This window comes from Trachypithecus francoisi, unplaced genomic scaffold (genome assembly GCF_009764315.1).
Source record: "Trachypithecus francoisi isolate TF-2019V2 unplaced genomic scaffold, Tfra_2.0 Lachesis_group7, whole genome shotgun sequence".
In the NCBI taxonomy this organism is placed as follows: domain Eukaryota; kingdom Metazoa; phylum Chordata; class Mammalia; order Primates; family Cercopithecidae; genus Trachypithecus; species Trachypithecus francoisi.
In genome coordinates, this window is record NW_022681472.1 from 8,912,916 (window position 1) to 8,935,568 (window position 22,653).

Consider the following 22,653-nt stretch of genomic DNA (forward strand, 5'->3'; position numbering starts at 1 on the left):
TAAAAACTGGATGTTAGAAACAGGAAATGGTATTGGTGGAGGTAGAGGTAGCATATGAAAGCAATCTACTTTTTGCTCGATTTTTCTGTGAATCTAAAATTGTTCTAAAAATTAAAGTCTATTTTAAAAGTTGTAGTAAGGTATATATTAGCAATTCTCACCCTGTGTGTGACAGCAAACTCTAGTAACAATTTAAAATATCTACCAATTACAGACTCATTAAAGATACACTCTTTTTCTTAATAAAAAGAAAAAAGGTAGAAAGTCATACTTCCTGTTTTCCAAACTGACTATAAAGCAACAGCAATCAAAACAGTGTGGTACTGCTATCACTGTAATCTTATTGACCAGCAGAGAGTCCAGAAATAAACCCAAGTCTACAGTCAACTGATTTTCAACAAGGATGCCAAGATAATTCAATAAGTAAAGAATAGTCTTTTCAACAAATAGTACTTAGGACAACTGGATAGCCACATGCAAAAGAAAGAAGTTGTACCCTTACTTCATGCCATATACAAAAATTAACTCAAAATGGATCAAAAACCCAAATGTAAGAGCCAAGTCTATAAAAATATTGTGAAAACATGGGAGTAAATCTTCATAATCTCAGTTTTGGCAACACACCAAAAGCATGAATAACTAAGGAAAAAATAAATTAGACTTGATAGAAATTTTAAAACTTTTGTGCTTCAAAGGACACTGTCAAGAAAGTGATAAGATACCCCACAACATGAGACAAAATATTTACAAATCACATATCTGATCTGGGACCTGTATCCAGAATATATAAAGAACTCTTACAACTAAGTAATAAAAAGACAACCCAACTGAAAAATGAGCCAAGCATCTAAACAGACATTTCTCCAAAGTAGATATACAAATGGCCCACGAGCACATGAAAAAGATGCTTGACATTATCAGCCATCAGGAAATACAAATAGACACCACAATGAGATATCACTGCACACTCACTCAGGTGGCTAGAATCAAAAAGTCAGGTCATAACAAATGTTGGCAAAGATGTGGAGAAACCAGAACCCTCATTCACTGTTGGTGGGAATAGCAAATTGTGTAGCCACTTAGGAAAACAGTCTGGCAGTTCCTCAAATGGTTAATCACAGAGTTAACATATGACTCGGTAATTTCACGCCCAAGCATCTAACAGCAAGACAAATGAAAACATATGCCCACACAACTTGTATCACAACTATTATGGGCAATATTTATAATAACCAAAAGGTAGAAACAACCCAAAAGTTCATGAACTGATGAGTGCATAAATAAAACGTGGTCTTATCCACATAATGGAAAATCATTCAACCATAAAAAGGAATGAAGTAGTGATAAATTCCACAACATGGACGAACCCTGAACACATTACGGTACGTGAAAGAAGCCAGTCACGAAAAACATACATGATTCCATTTACATGAAATTTCTATAACAGGCAAATCCAGGTATCAGTGGTTACTTAGGGCTAGGCAGATGGGTGGATACAGAGCTGATGGCCAAAGGATATGAGGTTTCTTTTTGAAGCAATGGGCACAAATACCTGAATATACTAAAAACCACTGAATTTTATCGCTTAATCATATGAATTGTATGCTATATAAACTACATCTCACTAAAAAAAGAAACAAACCTACACATATCAGTCATCTTATTATGACAAAGGTAAACCCGGAGAGCACTGGGGGAAACGTTTTCAACAAATGGAGCTGGTTCAATTAAATATCTATGGAAAGAAAAAAATAAATCCTGTTCCCTACTTTATGCCTTACCCAAAAATCAATTCCAGATGGACTGGGTATCTACCTATAAGAAGTTAAACAATAAAGTTTCTAGGAGATATCATATAAAGACATCTTCGTGACCTTGAGTAGGCAAAAACTTCTTAACCAGGACACAGAAAAGCACTAGCCATACAGGGAAAGACCGATGAATTGAGCTACATCAAAATTTAGAGCACCTCTTCATCAAGACACCATTAAAAAGTAAAATGGCATGCGACAGAGTGGGGACAAAATGGCTGTGATGAAAATACACATATGAGACAACACCCTCATGTTCAGAATACATATAGAACTCCTGTAGAAGGAAAGAAAATAGACTTGAACAGGCACTTCTCCAAGAAAAGATGTCCAGATGGCCAAATGGATATGAAAAGGTATTTAACCACATTAGTCAGCAAGAAAATACAAATTAAAACCACAGAATATCTAAAATTTAGAGTGACAAAAACAAGTGTTGGTGAGGATTTGGGATAACAGACATTAAGAGTGTAAAGTGGAACAATAAACTTACTTCAAGAGTTCATAATTCTTCTCATTTAACCTCACGGCATTCTCTCTCCAAAATTTCTCAGATTTGTGCACAGGACTCCATTCCAACCTTCCAGATTTAAGTTCTGAACTGTATTCATCAAATGAACTATAAAAATGTTTAAAGAATTCAAGGTTTGTAAGAATCTGACAGTTACTCCAAAATTAAGCAAAATAAAATGTCTTCACTTATTATTTAATTACAAAGACTGACCATCCTGTACATTAACAAACTACCACTAAACGAACTTTAAACAGTTTAAATAATCTTTAATAAATCATGTGAAATGTCCTTCAGTGTAGTAACGTCCAACCCTCCTGTCAAATTTGAATGCTGGGTATGAGACATAAAAATCAACACTTGCTTTCAAAATTCTTACTCCAATATATACATGAATGTGTATAAGAAAAAAATTGATAGATCTATCAGAATTTCTACCATGACACTTGAAATACTATATTTCCCAGACCAATAGGCAAAATAATATGTTATGTAAAAGCATAGTACTTTAACATAATAAACTCCATTATACTATAAATATCATAAACTATAATAATACATCACAAAAACAAAATCACACGTATTGGCACAATATTTTACAATGTGATGACAAAGAGTATAGACAGAAATAACTGAATTAATCCATTACAGACTAAAGACAAAAGCCTCTGTACATATAACAAACTGCAATTCACCTTAATTTTAAAACCATTCACTGGAGAATAACTTGATTACTCCAAGCTTTACAGTATGAAAATTTTTAATGTGGTTAGCCAGCAGACAAACACACTGTCAGAACATACTTGGACTTTCTCTCAAGTAAAAATTTAAAAAAGATGTAACCATTCAAATACTACGAGTAATTCAGTATAACCAAGCTGTACTAGATAAGTTGATCAGAGGGTACCATTTGAATAAAGCAGTAAAATACTTTAATGTAGGGCCAGTTAGTACAAGAAGTAAACTAGTATTTTTAATATTCATATCCTAATCCTATAATAGCAAAAACAGAGACCAGCCTCTTTTAGCTGCGCCCATCACCCTATTAGCTTTATGTAAATAGTATTTTTGAAATTACCATATTCAAGGTAAAAAAACAATAACAATTAGCTAAAATGGATTAAATCATTTAGAAAGCGATCACTAATCTTATTTTTTACAAAAACAGGCCTTAAATGACTATTACAGAGAACCAGTCATCAGTTTTTAATAAACATAGTAACAGAATGTATAGCTGTGAAGCCTATTCCTGGCCTGCCTATTATAATCAATGTATCCATATTTGAAATATTTGAAATTCTAGAATAATAAAAATCATTTTTCTTCCTCCACAAAATCCATTACAAACCACTGATACAGATAACACCTCCCACCTCTGGGAAATCTTTGGGCCTTGGGATTATGGCTGCACTGAATCATCTGGTAAATACATTTCTGGAGCACATACTATGCTGAAGGCGTTCGCAGAGCAGACGGAACCTCACAACAAATCCTGCAAGGTTAACATTTTTATTACTGTTTTACAAAAAGGAAAACAGACTTGAAAAACTCAAGAAGCTTGTGCAAGACCACACATGGAAAAAGTAGCCAAACAATTCCAAGAATCAGCCTGGCTCCAAACCCCAGTCCACCTAAGACAAGTATCTATTTCCAGAGAGTAACTCTTTAAAAAAAGTGCCAATGGTAATTTAAAAACAAAGAATACAAGTGTTAATGGAAAAGATCATCAAGATATTATGTACGAAACAGAAAAAGAACAAGATCCAAAAGAATATGCAGAGCCCCATTTGTGGGTTGTAGGGGACAGGCAGAGAGGGGCTAGAGGGCTTTTTGGAAGCAAACACAAGAGACCCGAGGGAGAGTGAGGCGAGGCAGTGAAGGTGGTGGGAGTGGCATGCCGTTCCTTCCATACTGGCTAATTCTTTCCCTGTATATACATTATTTACATTACTTTTAATATTAAAAAATGAGACAAAAGTCCTTCAAAAAGCAGGAAAACAAATACTTTCTCCATATACAGGCAAACCTCCTCCACTAATTAACAAACTACCGTTGTTGCTTAAAAAGACTCTAAGAGAAGACTCTCGAGGAGCTCCAGGGTGGAGTCACATCCTGAGGCAGTAAAGCTGGTCAGAGTTTAGACAGCAGAAAACAGTGGGAATCTCCCTAAATGAGAAGAGATAACACACAGTTCTGTCCAGCTGTTGCCATGTCAGTATGATGTCTTCACAGGAGACATTAATGTATTTTAGTGAACTCTCTTGATTTGTACAGGTGACAACAAATTCAGGTTTTTTTAAAATGCTATGCAAGTCAAACAAAGTCCGACAGATCTAGCACATGAGAATTAAAAAGAATAACACACCTAAGGTCCTGGACACTCTCTCCAAGTTTTTCCAAAAGAAATTTGATATCTTCACTGATATCTTCATCATCGTACTTCTGCTGCTCCAAGTTCTCCAGCTGTTTCAGAACTTTGCACTGAATCATAGCCAGGGCATATTCTTGGCGAGTTTCTCTTTCAGTTGATTTTTCTAAAAAGTTCTGGGTTAGACAAAGTGATAGTGAGAAATTATATAATTTGTTATGTGATGTTTACAGACCTCCGCACATTCTTTTATAGTCTCTCTCCTCCTCCTATTCTCAAATTTAACTATCACCTTTAAGTGGATGACTCTATCTCAAATCCTTACTTCGCTCCTGAGTGTCTGTCCCATATCAGAAGCCTACTTCTGATCACTTTTGTATTTCCTGGATTACCAAACATCTTTAATTATTGACCCAGATGAGCCCTACAACACTGAACACGTTTACAATGAAATCCACCAGAATCCTTTCTCACGGCCTTGCTCTGGCTGTGAGCTCTCGTTTGTTGCCCACCTAGACCACACAGGATACTAAGAAAGAGTGTTTCTTCAAGTTCGCAGTCAAGCCAAGTTCTCCAGTTCCCAGTCTGTCACCATTTTCCCACGTCTGTAACAAAACTGTAAGTGCACAAGGCACAACAATTTTTAAAACTCCCTTGTTTGAACAATTATCAGAAAAGTTTTGCAACATTCAGGCAAATTTCTGAGTTCTCTTCTAGGATTTTCTATTTTTAAAAATACTTAAGAAAACAGCAAAAGAATCCACAAATTTGTAACAATAAGCTGTCATGGAATTAAGCAATGTTTCTAAGTAAGGACCAGGCTATAAACTCTTGGAACAAGAGGCAACAAGACAGACCTCTGTTTTCAAAAAAGTTACTTTCACAAAGCTAGTTTAAAAAGCCTGTCAAATTTAAAAAAACACACACACAGTAACAATTAACTTCAATTGTAACAAAATTTGAATTTTTTTCTTTTTACAAGTTAGTTCTATCCCTAATAATGAGGCTGAACAAATGCACAAAGTGATTTAGCTTAGCATGCAGAAGTCAGTGAAACCAATGCCCACCAATCTTCCCTTTATGTTTCTACCAGATTTTAAGTACCCTGAGAGTAGTTTGCCTTATTTTTCTTTCTATCACAAGTGCTCGGCTCAGAGTTGATATTTAATAATAAAATGTTTGTGAACCTAATATTCCTCCTCAGTGCTTACATCTATAGATAGGAGAAATTACTTGCAATCCTCCTTATTATGAATAGATGAGTAGAGTAACAGCAACAGTATAACTAAATTAATTTGCTTTTAAAATTACTTCAAAACTAAAACATGAACGTCCACTCAGGTATGATGGATTTAAGAACCTACTGAACCAACCTCTCTCTGGCAGAAAACAACTATAAAACCTGAACAGACTGAAAAGGCAACTACTTAAAAAAACAGTAAATAGAAGCAGACACACTGGTATGAAGTTCATACTCACATACAGTAGGGAAGTCAAGGAACAATACAAGTACGTTCCTGTCACTGCAATTTTTATCCTGAAGCTAAGGCACAGTGGCAGAGAAGCCACAGAAAAGCCAAAAATAGTCTTTCTCGCCTGGGGAACCAGGAAAGTGAAGCTGGAAAAACATGAACGCTGAGGGGTAAGGCTGGGGGGAGCCCCAGAAAACAAAGAGCAATAAAGGAGACCCAAATCCTGTCTGAATACAGCTCCAGAATGAACCAGACACTAGAACAAAGACTTCAAAGCAATTATTATAAAAATCCTCAATGAAATAAAATGCTTTCAATACATGAAAAATTTCAAACAAAAAACATATAAATTATTTAAAAAGAAACAGAAATCCCAGAAGTAAAACTACAATTTCTGAAATAAAAAAATCAGCTGATGGAGTTAAGAACCAAGTGGAGATAAAACAGAAAAAGAGTAAGTGAACTTGAAAATGGTTAAAATTATCCAAGGAGAAGAATAAAGAGATAAAAGATTTTTTTAAACAAATGAATAGAGGCTCAGTAATCTGTTACATATTATCAAATGACCCAACATATGAGCAACTGGGATACCAAAAGGAGAGGAGGAAGAGAATGGGGCTGATATTTTATTTAAAGAAATAATGGCTGAAAGTTTCCCAAATTCAATGTCAGAGAAATTTTCAGACACAAGATGTCCAGTGAATATCAAGCTCAAGACTACTGAAGTTAACAAAACTTCCATCTACTTAAAGTAGAAAGTATTCATTTCAGAGAGAGAGGACAGTTCAGTTTGAACTGTTATCTTAAGTCAGAAAAACAAAACTACGATTCTGTGATATTTTCATCAGGTTACTTCTGAATTTCTATCATGTTACTGTTTTATCCTTTCATGTAAAACATTGTGAACAAAGTGTATATTTACTGGTTCAATTTTAAATATATTCCAGAGACTCCATTTCCAGGAATGGTAAAGTGGCTTCTATCGGATCAACCCTTCCATAGAAATCAACTATAAAATCTGGATGAAATATAAAAGATTACCCGAAGGAACAAAAGGTAGCAGAAACTAGAATGGAGTCTAGATATGAAAAAAAGAAAGGAATGGCACTAGGAAAATTTCTAGTTTTATATATGGCTCTCCTCCTGAAGATAGGCTCCACTCAGAAAAATTCAGGTAAAACTCAGACAGAAACCACAGCCTCAATCGCCTAAGGAGACAGAGGACAGTTTAGAGTGACGATAGCAGCTAGAAAGTGAGAGGAGAAATCAGAGAGAAACAGAGGACAGTTTAGAGTGACGATAGCAGCTAGAAAGTGAGCGGAGAAATCAGAGAGAAACATAAAGGAGACCTAAATTCTGTATATGAACTCTGCCCAAATCTCTAGCTGACCAGGGACCTATGCAATGCAAGGACAGACTCCCAGCAGCCCAACTACATCTAAAAGAACTGAAAAAAGATTTAAGCTGCTTCTCACCACAGGAAGAGAGAGCTTGGAGTTGGAGCCCAGCCAAGTTAACTGCCTGCTAAAGAACCTCAATGTCCTATGGAGAAACATAACAGAAACCAGTTCTAGGATGTATCATTTACAACATTCAGAATATACTCCCAAGTTAATAAGCATATGAAGAAAGAGGAAAATGTGACCAACATTCAAGAGAAAAGTCAGAGAAAGACCAACCCTGAGATGAATTAGATATTGGAGTTTGCAAAAACAGATTTAAAGTAAACATTACGACTATGACCAAAGAAAAAAACGGTACCAATAAAAAAGCAACAAAAGAAAGTTCAGTGGAGACACAGACACTAAATTCCCAAATGGAAATCCTAGAAATAAAAATATAGATGATTTGTAATTTTAAAATTTACAAATGAGCCTAAAAGTAGACTGGAGATAACAAAGGAGTCAGTGAACATGAAGACAGAACAATAGAAATTATTCAACTCCAGAGACAGATAGAAAAAAATACTGTTTATTCCCTCCCACAAACAAAGTGAACAAAGGCTCGGTGACTTGCAGTGCAGTATCAAAAGGTCTAATGTAAGTGGAATCAGAATGCCAGAAGGCAAGGATAATTAAAAAGGTGCAAATGTATACCTGAAAATATAATGGCCAAAATTTTCCATCTTTAGCAAAAGATACAACTCTACAAATCTATAAGTTCAGTAAAAGGTAGATACAAATAAAACTAAATCCAGACACATCACGATAGTCAATCTTCAGAAAACCAAATATAGTAAAATTTTCATAGCAACCAGAAAAAGATAACACATTATATACAGGGAACAAAAACACAAAGGAAAGGTGACTTCTCATCAGAAATGATGGAGATAATTCTGCTGAGAGAGAGCATTAAAAAAAGAGAGAAAAATAAAGGAGAGAGGTCAGAAGAAAGTGGAATGATATCTTGAAAGTACTGAAAGAAAAAAAAAAAAAAACAGAACTATATCCAGCAAAAATATCCTTCCAGAATAAAGGTAAAATAAAATCATTTTGTATAATAAAACTGAGATAATCAGTCACCAGCAGACATACGCTGGAAAATATCCAAAAGCAGGGATTGGCTAACATTTTCTGTGAAAGGCCGAAGAGTAAATATTTTAGGCTTTGCAGTCTCTGTCACAACTGCACAACTCTACTATTACAGTGCAAAAGCAGTCATTAAAAAACATAAATGAGCAAAGCAGTGTTCCAATAAAGCTTTATTTATAAAAACAGGTGGACCACATTTGGCCCATAGGCTTCCACAGTTTGCTGATCCCTGGGCTAAAGAAAATTCTGCAGCTACAGGAAAGTGATACCACAAGCAGAAAGCTGAGTGTCCAGAAAAGAAAAAAGAACTGCAGATATCATATTAATATATAGCTGGATAAATATAAAACACTATTTTCCCTCTTTACTTCCATAATATACATGAGATTGCTTAAAGCACAGGTTAAAACCCTGTATTGTAGGGCTTACAACATGTAAATACAGTAATATGACAACTGTAGCATGAAAGACAAGTGCTTACATTTTCCATAAGTTAGTACAATAGAAAGGATGTGGACTGTGACTCCAAAATCACCTCTAAGAAATAAAATAGTGCAAAAAGAAACAGTTAAAGACCCCAAAGAAATGTTATGATAATTTTTTAAAATTTATTAATATATAACAGATGGACTTATTTGGGGAGTACATGTGACATTTTGATACAATCATATATAATTTATAATTATCAAATCAAGGTAATTGGGATGCCCACCACTTTAAACATTTATCTTTTCTTTATGTTGGGAACATCTAAATTATTATCTTCTAGCTATTCTGAAATATATAGTAGATTACTGTTTACTATCAACCTACTGAATTGTACAACATTAGGTCTTATTTCTTCTATATAACTGTATTTTTGTACCCATTAACCAATCTCACTTCATCCCCTCCTATCCTGGTACCCTTCTCAGCCTCTGACAACTGAAGATTATTCAGCCATAGAAAAGAATGAAATCCTCTCATCTGCAGCAACATGGACAGAACTGGAGGTCATTACGGTAAGTAAAATGAAATTTTTAAAGGATGCACTTAACCCAAGAGAAAGCAAAAATGGAAGGCAGAAGAACAAAAAAACAGATAAGCAAAGAGAAAACAAAGAGTAAAATGGCAGGCCTAAATCCAATCATATCAACAGTTATTGTAAATGCCAGTGAACTAAATACTCCAGTTAAGAGGCAGAAAATATTTGAACAGATAAAAATTTAAGACCCAAGAATGTGTTGCCTAAAAGAGACAAACTAAATATGACACAGGTAAGTTGAAACTAAGAAGGAAAAAGATATAGCATGCAACCATAAGCATAAGAATGCTGGAGTGTGATATTAACTTCAAATAAAGTAAACAAAGAGCATTACCAGTGATAAAGAAGGATGTTTCACAATGATACAAAGGCCAATTCACCAGGAAAATGTAACATTCGTAAGTGTTTTAATTACAGAGCTTCAAAATTCATAAAGCAAAAATTGACAAAACTGAAGAAAGAGACAAATCCACAGTAATAGCTAGAGATTTTAACAGCTCTCTCAGCAATTGATAGAACCACTAAACAAAAAAATCAGTACACAGAAGATCTAAATAACACTGTCAACCACCCTGACCTAAATGACACAGAACACAACTCCACTTGCAAAATATGCATTCTTTTAAGTGCACTTGGTACATCCACTATGACAGACTATAAGACAAGCCATAAAATGAGTCTCAAATTTTGAAGGGTTGAATTCTTACAGAATATGTTCTTAACCATAATGGAATTAAGCTAAACACCAGTAACTTTCTACTTGGAAATTTAACAATGCACTCCTATGTAATCCAAAGTCAAAGAAAAAAATCATGATGTATGACACTAATATTATTACACGCTTGTCTCCTTTACTAAAATGTGAGATCCTAGTAAATAGGACATATTAGATATCACAGATTATTTTTAATTCTTTTCTTAATCCCCAGTTCCTTGTATGACTACTACAAACTATTCTCTTTCAGAACACCTGTTATTTCTTTCTAAACAAATTATTTTCTGAGACCTTCAACTATGGGGAGGCGTAAATCTGTTAACCTCTTACTCTTATAAAACTCTTCCTCTCTTCCTTTCCTTTTGTGAGATTTCACTTATTTTTCTACTAAACTTTCTATGGTCTTTTCCAGTTACTTTACCTATTACCCTCTCTTCTAACTTTAGAAACATACCAAAGCTCTTTTGTTTGTATGTTTTGTTAATTTCATTACATGTATTTGTTGACCAGAGAATTAAACTCCATCTTTAAGATATTATCGGCTGAACGCGATGGCTCATGCCTGTAGTAATCTCAGCACTTTGGGAGGCCAAGGCAAGCGGATCACCTGAGGTCAGGGGTTCTAGACCAGCCTGGTCAACACAGTGTAACCCCATCTCTACTAAAAATACAAAAATTAGCCAGGTGTCGTGCTGCATGGAAGGCTGAGGCAGGAGAATCGCTTGAACACAGGAGGTACAGGTTGCAGCGAGCTGAGACCACACCACTGCACTCCAGCCTTGGCGACAGAGTGAGACTCCGTTTCAAAAAAAAAAAAAAAGATATTATCATAACTAATGGCTTCAACTATAACTTCAACACATTCAATAACTAATGTAGAACAGTCCTATGGTATTCTTCTAAAACGAACTTCTCTTTCAATTGTCCAAGATAACAGCATTTCAAAGATTAGTCATTTTTGATTCTCCCTTTTTCTTCAACTGTGTCAAATCAATCATTAAGCCTTCTCTATTCTTCTTTAAATACATATTCTCATTTCATTGCTTCATCTTACTATAAAAAATGAAAAGAAGGAATAAATGGGTTATAAAAAGTAGTTAAGAAACTGAATCTGCCAGAAACAATCTACCTAATCTGGCAGCAACACTTTCTTTGAAATACGTTATTCTTTCTCTAAAAGTAAATGATATCTTCACCTCAACAAAAGCAAAAGTGACCAATCCAGTATAAACATCATTTTTGCCTTTGGCAAATTAATGGTGCAGAGGGATATTGACATCTCTAAGAACAAGGTGGAATCAGGTGACAATTCAGATCTTTCTGTCAGCAAAACTGAACTGCTGGCCTTGTAAAATATATGTGAAAGCAGTGCTTCGAAAACCATCGGTGGTAAAGACCGGTTTTGCTTGTTTTTTGATTTTCAATCACTCATGAACAAATACTTTTATAAAACACAGTAAGAATAAATTTTAAGACATGTAAAATACAAGTTCAATTTTCCTATAAAATTCAATAAACCATTATTCTGTCAAATTCCCACAAGTTTCTATGCTTTCTGTACTTATGCTGACTTTCACTTTCTGTACTTATCCATTGCAGGTTACTAACAAACAGTTCACTGCACTGCACTGATAATGTGGACCACACTTTAAAAAATGCTGTATTAAAGGACTCACCTCAAAATTTAAAAAGTCTCAGTCTTACGAGACCTCATCCAAACCTAGTATCTACTAAGCAAGATAGAGGTTAGGCAAAGAGGATGAGGCAGAATTCCTGAAACAGGGTATAAGCGACAGACTCTAGAATAAAATTTCTTCCTGGCAATACTTCCATAGCAGTGGCCAGAACAGCTCCACACACTCAGCCTAGAGCTAGCCTCTTTGAAAGGGTTATTACTATGAACTGCCTGCATGGAAAAATGCATGTACATGTGTGTGCATGTTTATGTCTAGTGAGTATACATGTGTAGATATGAGTTAAACATCATGATTAGTCTATCTAATTTGGCTGTAATTCTTAAGCCTTTCTGATGAAAAGCATATCACTGTAAAAATATGATTCACTTTATCTGACATATAATGTAGGCTTTTGACTAAGCAGAGCCCAAAAGAGAAATCAAATGCACAACATACAGATGTAAAACTCTAGGCAACAAAGATGATCTTCAATGTCTTTATCAGTCACAGCCCTAAAACATCCTAATTTATTTTAGAACCTAAAGACTGACAAATCAATTTAACCAACAGCAGTAATATATGCAGAGACCTGGAGTTCAGCATGTACTATGAATAAATGAGATGGACATTTTCAAAAATAAAATTCATCCAGCCAAATGGAAAACTAATAATAATCATTAGCAGCTGCTAGATTTGTTCAGCTCACAGTAGTTCAGCAAGCTTTCTAAAGCCTCCCACAAAAATATATTTCCCTAAGTTTTAGGATGTGTCTATACTATCTCCAAATAACCTCATCAGTAAAATCTTTTTTAAAGGTTATAGGAACTTGAAAATGACTTTAAAAATCATCATTTTTAAAATAATTTGATGGTATAAATCAAATGGCTTTACTATGTCTTTATCAATGGCTCAATTTTAGTTCCACTGTGCATATCAAAATTGTGGATGTCTAAAGATGTTCTTCTTTCTGCTCTCAGCATATTCACATAATGATTGCATTACCCCAAATTTAGTGTATGAGAATCTAAAAAAAACTAGTATTTCTGCCATTGGATTGGGTCTATTTTAAATATTCTGAAACCCAAAATTAGACAATAGAAGCCCATAAATCATGAGATTCTATGCATTATAGGTAAAAATTTGAAATTATAAATATAGTTTAAAGAAGATTTTTAAATCTTTCTAAATATTAGTAACATATTCATGCTGTCTCTTTTAAATCAAACAAAACAGCACTAGATCTTTACCTGGGCTTAATATTAACTTAGCAAGAATCCAACTTACAGAGATAAAGAGGAAAATGTTATTATTCCATGATTTTATGGAGAAAAAAGGCAGGGAAATAAATACATACTGTATATTTACTATTGCAGACACTTTAACTGTTATTTCATGGATTCCTTACCTAATGTTTAAATGAGTTTAAATGAGTTAAGTACCATCTACCACCTTTCACCATAAAGAAACTAGCTCTGGGAGTTCAAGCCACTCTCCCAACACTAAACAATCAAGTGCTGGAATTCACACCTAGGTCTATCCATTCCAGAGAGACTCTTGTCTATCCTTCTACTGCGCCATTACAAAAGAGCTACTCTACTCTATTTCTCAAATTTCCATAAAAGTGCATAATTAATTCAGAAAGCTCCCAAATGAGGTCAAAAGAAAAAAACTTAGGAATCTCAGTCTGGCTCTACACTTATGGTGACTTTTTGAGCTTTGTATATGGTAAACACAGTGACTTCATCAAGTTACTCTATCAAAGGTTTAAACAAAATGCAAAGGTTCTGAGAAAAGGTATTCTATCTTATGCATCTTTCCACACATTTAGTAACCAACAAATTGCCTTACATATATTTGGTCTTCAATAAACATCTGATGCACTGATAGATAGATGAATAAATACAAGAGGAAAAATGGAAGAGAAAAGGAGAAGGAAGAACTTAAAGGCAGGATTCAATTAACATCAACTAACATCTCTCTTCTGTGATATTACAGTATTAGATATGTGCTTCCAATAACCTTTTATTTTAATTAATGATTCAAAACGAAAAATAATGGAAAGGAGGAGGAACTAAGTGGGGACAAAAAAGTAGGGTATGTGGGAAGCTTAGATAGAATATCATATAATGATTAAAGCAGCTTTTGCTGGACTTTAGATTAAATCTCAGCCCACTAGTAAAAAGTAGTACCTAGGCCAGGTGCAGTGGCTCACACCTGTAATCCCAGCACTTTGGGAGGCCGAGGCACGCAGATCACTTGAGGTCAGGAGTTTGAGACCAGCCTAGCCAACATGACGAAACCCCGTCTCTACCAAAACTACAAAAATTAGGTGGGCATGGTGGCACATGCCTGTAGTCCCAGCTACTCTGGAGGGCTGAGGCAGGAGAATTGCTTGAACCCGGGGGGCAAGAGGTTGCAGTGAGCCAAGATCATGTCACTGCACTCTAGCCTGTGCAATACAGCAAGACTCTGTCTCAAAAAGAAAAAAAAAATTATTAGTACCTGGTTTTTCATAGAAACTTGCAGCACTTAAAATATTTTCTAAATAATAAGTCATGTAGTCTCTTGAAACTGAGAGAAAAAGATATAAGGGAAAGAATATTCTTTGAAAAAACAGGACAGCTAAAATAAGACCCCAACTTCTATTACAACTCTTCCCCACACCTCTATTTCACCTTAAATAGACAAGTTATTAACAAATTATCAAAAGCCTATAACAAGAAATAATTATAATTTTTTACAATCTTTAACAATTTGAAAAATAGTTATTTTAACTCCAAAAACTATATAACATACAGAAAAGAACAGGTAGAGGTAAATGCCATATTAACTACTTAGGAAACTGCTGACCTTTCCATTGCCCATCAGAGAAAGTCACACAAAAGATAATAAAAACAATAATAATTGTTTTTATCAATATCCTTTCTAGGATAACAATATCCTTTCTAGGATAATCTAATTGCAAAGACATTGAGTCAAAGGTAACCATCTTTCCTAACAGTTTAGCAATTACAAAATATACCTCCTTTTCTGAAAAAAAGCTTTCAGTACCAAGTTTATTAACAGCTTCCAATTTAGACAAAAGTCCACGTACTAACAGAAAATAGGGACCCTCTCTCTCCAGTCTTGCTTTCTGTGATATGTTCATCAAATTAAGTAAACATGTTTTTACTTTTCTCTTAATTTTAAAAATGTGAACATTTAGTAACTGGGCCAGTCTTTACTTCCAGGTAACTTTTTCATTGGATCGCAATTCCCTTATAAATAACACACTTTCATTCCAAAAGGCTTTTCACTATTCTTTCTGTCTAGGTAACATCCAAAGACAAACCCCACAGAGACAACCATATGAACCCAGTGTTCACATAACCTGAAGTAAGTTCACGATGACTGCTGTAGCCCTGGTGCCAACAACCACCCCACGACCAGCCCTTTATAGTCACAAATATTTACTGAGGGTCTATTAGGTGCCAAAGGTTCATTTAGCACACATTTTTCAAAGGGTATTATCATGTGAGCATCAACAAAGTAACGGATGTAGGAGAGATGATATTACTCTAACAGGACACATGAAAAAAACTAAAGCACAGAGAGGCTAAGTAACTTGGCCAAAAGCCTGGAGGCCAGCCCAACAGCCCAGAGAACCTGACTGCCACTGCACATGCCAGGACACTCACTACAGGCCTGAGTGCATACAGACTTTCTAGTGAGGAACGTCAAGCATGATTCACCCAAATCATGAAGAGATGAGATTTCAACGACTCCTTCAGCTATTCAGTGCCTACCACAATTCACCCAGAGTTGAAGCCTAGTTGTATGCAGTAAAGGAACAGAGATAAACTGCAGGTTTTAAAACATCAAGGGGGTTCCATATGTGGGAGTGATATTGTGGGTAATTTACAATTTTACTTAATATTTTTCTATCGTATCTTTTTAACCATAAAACCATATAATTTTTATAACAGTAAAAGATCAAACTAGCTCTATTTTTGCAAATGGTAGATGCTTAATTTACACTAGAAGATTTTGACAAAATAAAGGCTCCTGTGACAACTGTAGAATTAAAAAAAGGAAAGACAAGGGAGAAACTCAAAACTAAGACAAATGGAACAGAAGGAGCATTAAGCCCTCAGAGAACAAATTTATTGAATTGAAAAGATGCAATATCTATTGTGCCACAGAGAACAAATTTAAAAGAGGAATCAGATATTATTCCATGTTCCCTCAGAGCAGGAGAGTACAGAATAAAGTGCTAAAAGTAGATCTGACAAAGGGTCTTATTTGAAGGTGCCATGCTTGGTGAGTGATGCCCAAGAGTGTGAGCACAAGTTAGTGTCAGGTGATAACCAGGATGACTGAAATATTCATGTTGGCCCCACTAGTTCTATGCCCAGAGTGGTAGGGGCAAAAGATCCATTCACAGAACAAGTCTGTGCCTAGTTAGTGTCAGGTGATAACCAGGATGACTGAAATATTCATGTTGGCCCCACTAGTTCTATGCCCAGAGTGGTAGGGGCAAAAGATCCATTCACAGAACAAGTCTGTGCCTAGTTAGTGTCAGGTGATAACCAGGATGACTGAAATATTCATGTTGGCCCCACTAGTTCTATGCCCAGAGTGGTAGGGGCAAAAGATCCATTCACAGAACAAGTCTGTGCCTTCAGAAAGTAAACAGCCACAAATCCCAGGATTGCATCTTCAAGAGCCAGATTCATGTGCTGCATTTACTCTCTCAGAATTCACCTGGGTCAGGGAAAGGAATAACAAATCCTACAAGAACAAATTACTGATGATTGTAGACGATTCTTTCTTCACTTGTTAACATTCAACCTCTCCCCACCGTTGCACTTCCAAGATAACTATTCCTGGTTCAAAAGGCCCCTTGAGCCCTCTCTTCTCCTCACACCCCCGTTCAAAAGGCCCCTCGGGCCCTGTCTCCTCCTCATACCCCCTCTCTGGCTGTCCACCTCTCTTCTACCGCCTTTCCTCCCTTCGTCACTCATCACTGCATTGCACTGGCATTGCTTATTCATGTCGACTGTCTTCACCAAACCATAAGACCTTCGATGTCCAGCTCTATCCTGGTCATCTGTGTCCCCTAATAATTAGCATAGCCCCTGGCACATACATGGAATCCACAACTGTTTTGTGATTTAGGAGAGATTGGCAAAAGACTCCATTTCTGGAATTTTTTACTTTAAATAAATAAGAATATGGATAATGAAGCACGTAAGTAGAAGAAAAACATACATTCAGTTTACCTACTAAAATACTTCAAAGTAAAGCCTCATTAACACAACCTTAACGACTTAAGAACTGATTATTATTTTAGCTGGACTGAATTTACTGTGACAACTCATGTGGACAGAGTGCGCAGGAAGTACGAAGAGCAGAGCCACCATGGGGAGGGAGGGAAGCAAGGAGGCTCCGCATTTGCCTCTTTCTCAAGCGTGAACTTCAAGGACCACAGAATGATTTTTATATGAAAAAGAGTGTTACTTTCATAAATAAACATAATGGAAAGAAAATCTAATGCTCAGCCTAACACCTGGTCAATAGCTGGTCAGTGATTATCACACCCAGCAGGCCACACCTGGATCTTACTGTACAGTCCCTCAGAATCCACACTGAACACCACTCCTCCATGCCATCACTCACTCACTCAGCCCTTGCAGGCAGCCAGGAAATACACGGGGCTCAACACATCCAGCTGGTATCTTAAGCAAAGAAATCTTCCCCTGATGGTAGCTTTGGTTTTCCTTTTCACGTTTCCCCCTTTTTAATGCCAGTCTTAAGGTTCCTGAGAAAATGCAACAAGACAAGAAAAAAAGGAGATGGCAGGGTGGTTAAGAGGACAGCTTTGGAGCTGGGCAGATCTCAGTGAAATTCCAATCCTTTCACTTACTGAGGAATTATCTCCGAGTCTTGGTTTCCTTATCAATAAAATAAAAATAGTAATAGAACTTATTGGGTAATCACGAAGCTTAAATAAGGCAATGCATAAAAATTACTTAATAAATTTTAACAATTATTATTCTCTGCATCAAAGACAGATTAACATGATGGTTAAAAGCATGCATCATACTGCCTGAGTTTAAATTCCTGCTCTGCCACTTTCTAGCTATTCCAGCAAATTACTTAACCTCTCGTGTCCTAGTGACCACTAAATGGAGTTCCTGGGACAATTATATGTGGAATACATTTAAAGTAATTAGGACAGTGCCTGACACAGAATAAGCTCTCAATAGACATTAGCTGTTAATTAACTACAGACATCTAGAAAAGAGTTCCTGCACATCAAATTTTAAAATTTGGAAGGTGACAAATGCTATGAATAAGCAATTTATAGAAAGAATATAAATGGCCAATAATATTAAAAAATGCTCAGCCTCATTCATTATTAACGGAATGCAAATTTAAAACAATGATTTAGGCCGGGCACGGTGGCTCAAGCCTGTAATCCCAGCACTTTGGGAGGCCGAGACGGGCGGATCACGAGGTCATGACATCGAGACCATCCTGGCTAACACGGTGAAACCCCATCTCTACCAAAAAAATACAGAAAACTAGCCAGGCGAGGTGGCGGGCACCTGTAGTCCCAGCTACTCGGGAGGCTGAGGCAGGAGAATGGCGTAAACCCGGGGGGCGGAGCTTGCAGTGAGCTGAGATCTGGCCACTGCACTCCAGCCTGGGCGGCAGAGCGAGACTCCGTCTAAAAAAAAAAACAATGATTTAGTTTTCCAACCAAGATTTTGTAAAAATTAAAAGAAGGGTAATATTAAATCATAGTGAGCAGAAAAATATGCACTCCCAATACATAGTTGATGGAAATGTAAATCTGCACATTTTTGAAAAGTGTATGATATTATCTATCAAAAGTGTAGGCCAGGTGCTGTGGCTAACACCTGTAATCCCACAATTTTTGGAAGGCTGAGGGAGGAGGACTGCTTGAGCCCAGCAGTTCAACATCATCTTGGGCAATGAAGCAAGATCCCTTCTCTACAAAAGATTTTATTTTTTAAATTAGCCAAGCTCAGTGGCATGCATCTACAGTCTCAGCTACTTGGGAGGCTGAGGCAGGAGTATCCCTCAAGCTCAGGAGTCCGAGGTTGCAGTGAGCTATGATCACGCCACTCTAGTCCAGCCTGGGTGACAAGAGTAAAAACCCTGTCTCAGAAAAAAAAAGGTGGGGTGCAGTGGCTCATGCCTGTTATCTTGGCACTTTGGGAGGCCGAGGCAGGTGGATCACCTGAGCTCAGGAGTTCGAGAACAGCCTGGGAAACATGGTAAAACTCTGTCTCTACTAAAAACACAAAAATTAGTTGAACGTGGTGGTGCATGCCTGTGATCCCAGCTACTCAGGAGGCTGAGGCACGAGAAATGCTTGAATCCAGGAGGTGGAGGTTGCAGTGAGCCGAGATTGCACCACTGCACTCCAGCTTGGGCAACACAGTGAGACTGTCTTAAAAAAATAAAAATAAAAAAGTATAAAAACACATTCTTTTGACCCAGCAGTTCCATCTCCAGAACTAAATCCAAAAGAAATATTCATCAAAGTGGGCAAACATATGTAAAAGAAACTAGAAACACCACCACATGGCCATCAATAGAGCACTGGTTAAACACACAGCTTTACACCAACACAGTGGAAAACAGCCATTAAAAAAAATTGAATATCCACATATACAGAAATGAAAACATATTCACTATATATTAATAAAGTTATAGACCAGTATAACATGTCATTTTTATTTCTAAATATAAAACAAAATTACACATCTATTTATTTATCTGTGCTTAGAAACATCTGAAAGATGCTAGTAATTATATTTGGCAAATGTGATATTTACATTATTTAAATTTTTGCAATACATGTGCACCACTTTTTATTTTCATTTTATTTTATCTTTTTTGAGACAGAGTCTCACTCTGTCGCCCAGGCTGGAGTGCAGTGGCACGATCTCAGCTCACTGCAACCTCCGATTCCCTGGTTCAAGCAATTCTCCTGCCTCAACCTCCTCAGCAGCTGGGATTACAGGCACGCACCACCATGCCCAGCTAATTTTTGTGTTTTTAGTAGAGATGGGGTTTCACCATGTTGGCCAGGATGGTCTCGATCTCCTGACCTCATAATCCGCCTGCCTGGGCCTCCCAAAGTGCTGGAATTACAGGCATGAACCACCACACCCAGCCCTACTTTTTATTTTTTACTTGTTTTTTAAAGAAAGTATAAGAACAAAAATGGTTAAAAGCACAGATTATACAGCCAACATTCTAGATTTGCAAGTCTGCTACCTATCAGCAATGTGACCTCTATGCCTCAGTATTCCCAGTGTATAGCAATGACACCTATACGTTAACAGTAACAACGATAACTGTTGAGTTACAGAACTCTGGTGAGCATTAAATGAGTTAAATGGAAAGATCTTAGAACAATGTATGGCAGAGGGTAGGCACTATATGGGACATGTCCACTATTACTAACCTTGAAGAGCATTCTTAGATTACTTCAACCAAGCCATCCCACAGAAGCCCATCTAAAGTGACCAACAAAATTATCAGTAGACAATGGGCACAGCAAATACACTGGCTCTCGGTAGCCAATTAGCAATGTGAAGCATTAAAACCGCCTGGCAACCTAGGATTTCGATTCTAGCTAGGCTTTCTCTTGTCCTCAACTTCCTCATCTGTTCAAAGGAGGAAGATGACTTAGATAACTGACAAATCTAATATCCTAAAAAGTTTACTGTTTAAATCATGATAGATTTTTATAGTTGCCTCAAAAATGTACTCCAGTCAGTAGGTCCAGAACCTGAAACACAATTCCATACTAAAATACATGCTCCATAAGAGAGAAACTCCTTCAAGAACAGTCTCTTGGAATACACTGCAGCAGAAAAGGATTTCCTCCATCTGAACATAATCTAATTACATTTCCCTACAAGCATACTATATAACTCACATATTTCATTCACTTAGATGGTTTCCTCTCACCTATCCCACTGCCCACACCATAAATACAAATTAGTGATATTTTACTCTATATTCACCAACACTCTGTGGTTTCATAACCACTAGAAGAACAAGTAACTGTTTCCCACCTGCTAAAAACTCAAATATACTGCAGTCAAAAATGCCTCACTTACACACAAACCAACATAAAACACTTACACGAAATGCTGCAAGAATGATTCTCGTTACTTTCTCTTTGACAGACTCCTGAAGGATATCGGACAGAACTGGAATGATATTATAGCGCCGCAGGTGTTCACACATTTGAGGACTGAATGCCAGGAGCCATATTGAAAAAATCATTTGATACTGGAGCTGAAAGCCACACTTGTTACTCAACACTCCCATTATGCTGGAAAAAAAAAAAAAAAACCAACACATTTACAAAACATTTAATATGAGAGCAGAAGAAAGAAGAAATAAGCAATTATTTTCTTTTTGCACTAACGGAACAGGTCTCTCTGAATTATGTTCTGTTTCTTTCCTGCCAGCAATAACAAGCAGCTAGATTGTTACTCACAGAGAACAATTTCCAGTACAGCTCCACTTAACCCTCTCTCCAAAAGTCACAGGACCTCAGGAAGCAGGAGCTCTTGCTGTGCGGCAAGAAGGGAACAAAGACAGGCAATATGGCAACGGGAATGGAAACAGCAATCGGACAGACAATAGAGCCAAAAGTTACATGGAGATTTTGAGTTCGGGCAACCAATAAGACCACTGATAGCTTTAAAATATAGAGGAAACAGAGAAAAGAAGGGATGAGTTTGGTGAAAACCTGTGATAGGTTCAAATTTGACATAGCCAATTACTGAATTCGGGGGTCAGGAAAAACCTCAGTTTGATCAAGAGATCAAAAACTCAGTTTGATCAAACTTCTATTTTGATCTCTTACTTTACTGATAAGGAAACTAGGAAAATGACACGGAAATGAAGGAGGTTACACCAAGAGAGATAATATATACAACAGAAGAAAAGCTAAGGAAACCGCCCTAGGGAATACCTACATTCAAACAATGGAGTTCAGAAATCATCAAATAAAAAAAAAAAATCATCAAATAAGACCATTAAAAGTAACCTTCATATTGGAGCAGAGCCTACTATTTAAAAAAAGACCAGAGGGGTTAAGAGCTCGAAGACCACAGAATGTACAACACAAACAGTGAGTCCTAATGTAAGCTATGGAACTTTTTAATAAAAATCTATTAACACTGGATCATCATTTGGAACAAACATACCACACTAATGCAAGACGTTCATGATAAGGGAGTTTGCAGCGGGGAGAGTGGAGGATGTAATGGGAACTCTCTGCACTTCGGTTTTTCTGTAAAACTAAAGCTGCTCTAATAATATACACGTTTAAAATGCTAAGCCTGATTTTACAATCTAATCCTACTGTAACTTACTGAAAGGCTTTTATCTGTGTTATTTCTCCATTTGTATGATTGTATATAGTTCAGTTCACTAATTGTTTTTAATGTTCTCATGCATGACTTTTGCCTTGTCTTCTCTATTTTTGGTTTCTATGCAAAACTT

The 22,653-nt window shown here is 36.5% G+C and overlaps 1 protein-coding gene across 5 annotated transcripts in view; it reads right to left on the reverse strand.

Moving 5' to 3' along the window:
• ATP6V1H (ATPase H+ transporting V1 subunit H) overlaps nucleotides 1-22,653 on the reverse strand; it is a 127,775-nt gene that overhangs the window by 49,978 nt on the left and 55,144 nt on the right. For 4 of the 5 annotated variants that reach the window (XM_033202146.1, XM_033202147.1, XM_033202148.1 and 1 more), the window contains 3 exons: nucleotides 21,280-21,472; nucleotides 4,688-4,866; nucleotides 2,305-2,430 (listed from right to left, as the gene is read on the reverse strand). In XM_033202146.1, coding sequence (XP_033058037.1) covers nucleotides 2,305-2,430; nucleotides 4,688-4,866; nucleotides 21,280-21,472 — 498 coding nt within the window. The remainder of the gene's footprint in view (nucleotides 1-2,304; nucleotides 2,431-4,687; nucleotides 4,867-21,279; nucleotides 21,473-22,653) is intronic. The other variant, XM_033202149.1, reaches the window with a different exon arrangement.